Source organism: Alligator sinensis, unplaced genomic scaffold, assembly GCF_000455745.1.
Source record: "Alligator sinensis unplaced genomic scaffold, ASM45574v1 scaffold1575_2, whole genome shotgun sequence".
Lineage (NCBI taxonomy): Eukaryota > Metazoa > Chordata > Crocodylia > Alligatoridae > Alligator > Alligator sinensis.
In genome coordinates this window covers 30,202-30,690 of record NW_005843504.1, presented here as the reverse complement: position 1 = coordinate 30,690, position 489 = coordinate 30,202, and the positions used below count along the sequence as shown (strand labels likewise).

At 63.4% G+C, this 489-nt stretch overlaps 1 protein-coding gene across 1 annotated transcript in view; it reads right to left on the bottom strand.

Annotated features, from left to right (window-relative positions):
- Positions 1-6: 6 nt before the first annotated feature.
- The window catches only part of ERF (ETS2 repressor factor), a 2,416-nt gene continuing 1,933 nt past the window's right edge, over positions 7-489 (bottom strand). The window contains 1 exon segment of the mRNA XM_025195429.1: positions 7-489. This exon segment is cut by the window's right edge and continues 111 nt beyond it. Within this exon segment, the coding sequence (XP_025051214.1) occupies positions 305-489 (185 nt within the window). The 3' untranslated portion in view covers positions 7-304.

Here is a 489-nt window from a genome sequence, read left to right as displayed (position 1 = left end):
CCCCCCGGGAGAAAAGGGGCCCGACTGGGGGGGGGGGAAATCTGCTTCTTGTGCTTCCAAAAAAGGCCTGGGGGGGCCAGGACCCCCCAAAACAAGGCAGCAAGTTCACTATAAACAAAGGGGGGGCAATCCCCATGCAGCAGGGGGGCGGGGGGGCTGAAAAATAGGAGATATCTATAGGTATTTATATATGTATAGGCATAGAGGTCCCCGATGTGCCCCCCAACCCCCCCAGTAACGATGAGAGGGGTATAAAGGCTCCCCCCCAGCACAGGGTGGGGCAATAAGGCAGTGAGGAGGGGGTCTAGCAGTCCCGGTTCTCCAGGGAGAGCTGGGCCGTGGCAAGCTGCAGCTCGGGCCCTGGCTCGGCCTTGGCCTTCTTGTCATCGGCAGGGGTGGGCGCGGAGGCCTCAAGGCGCCGGTCCTCGCTCCAGCGCCGCTTGAAGCGCAGCTTGGGGGGTGCAGCAGCGGCAGGCGTGGGGGGTGGCA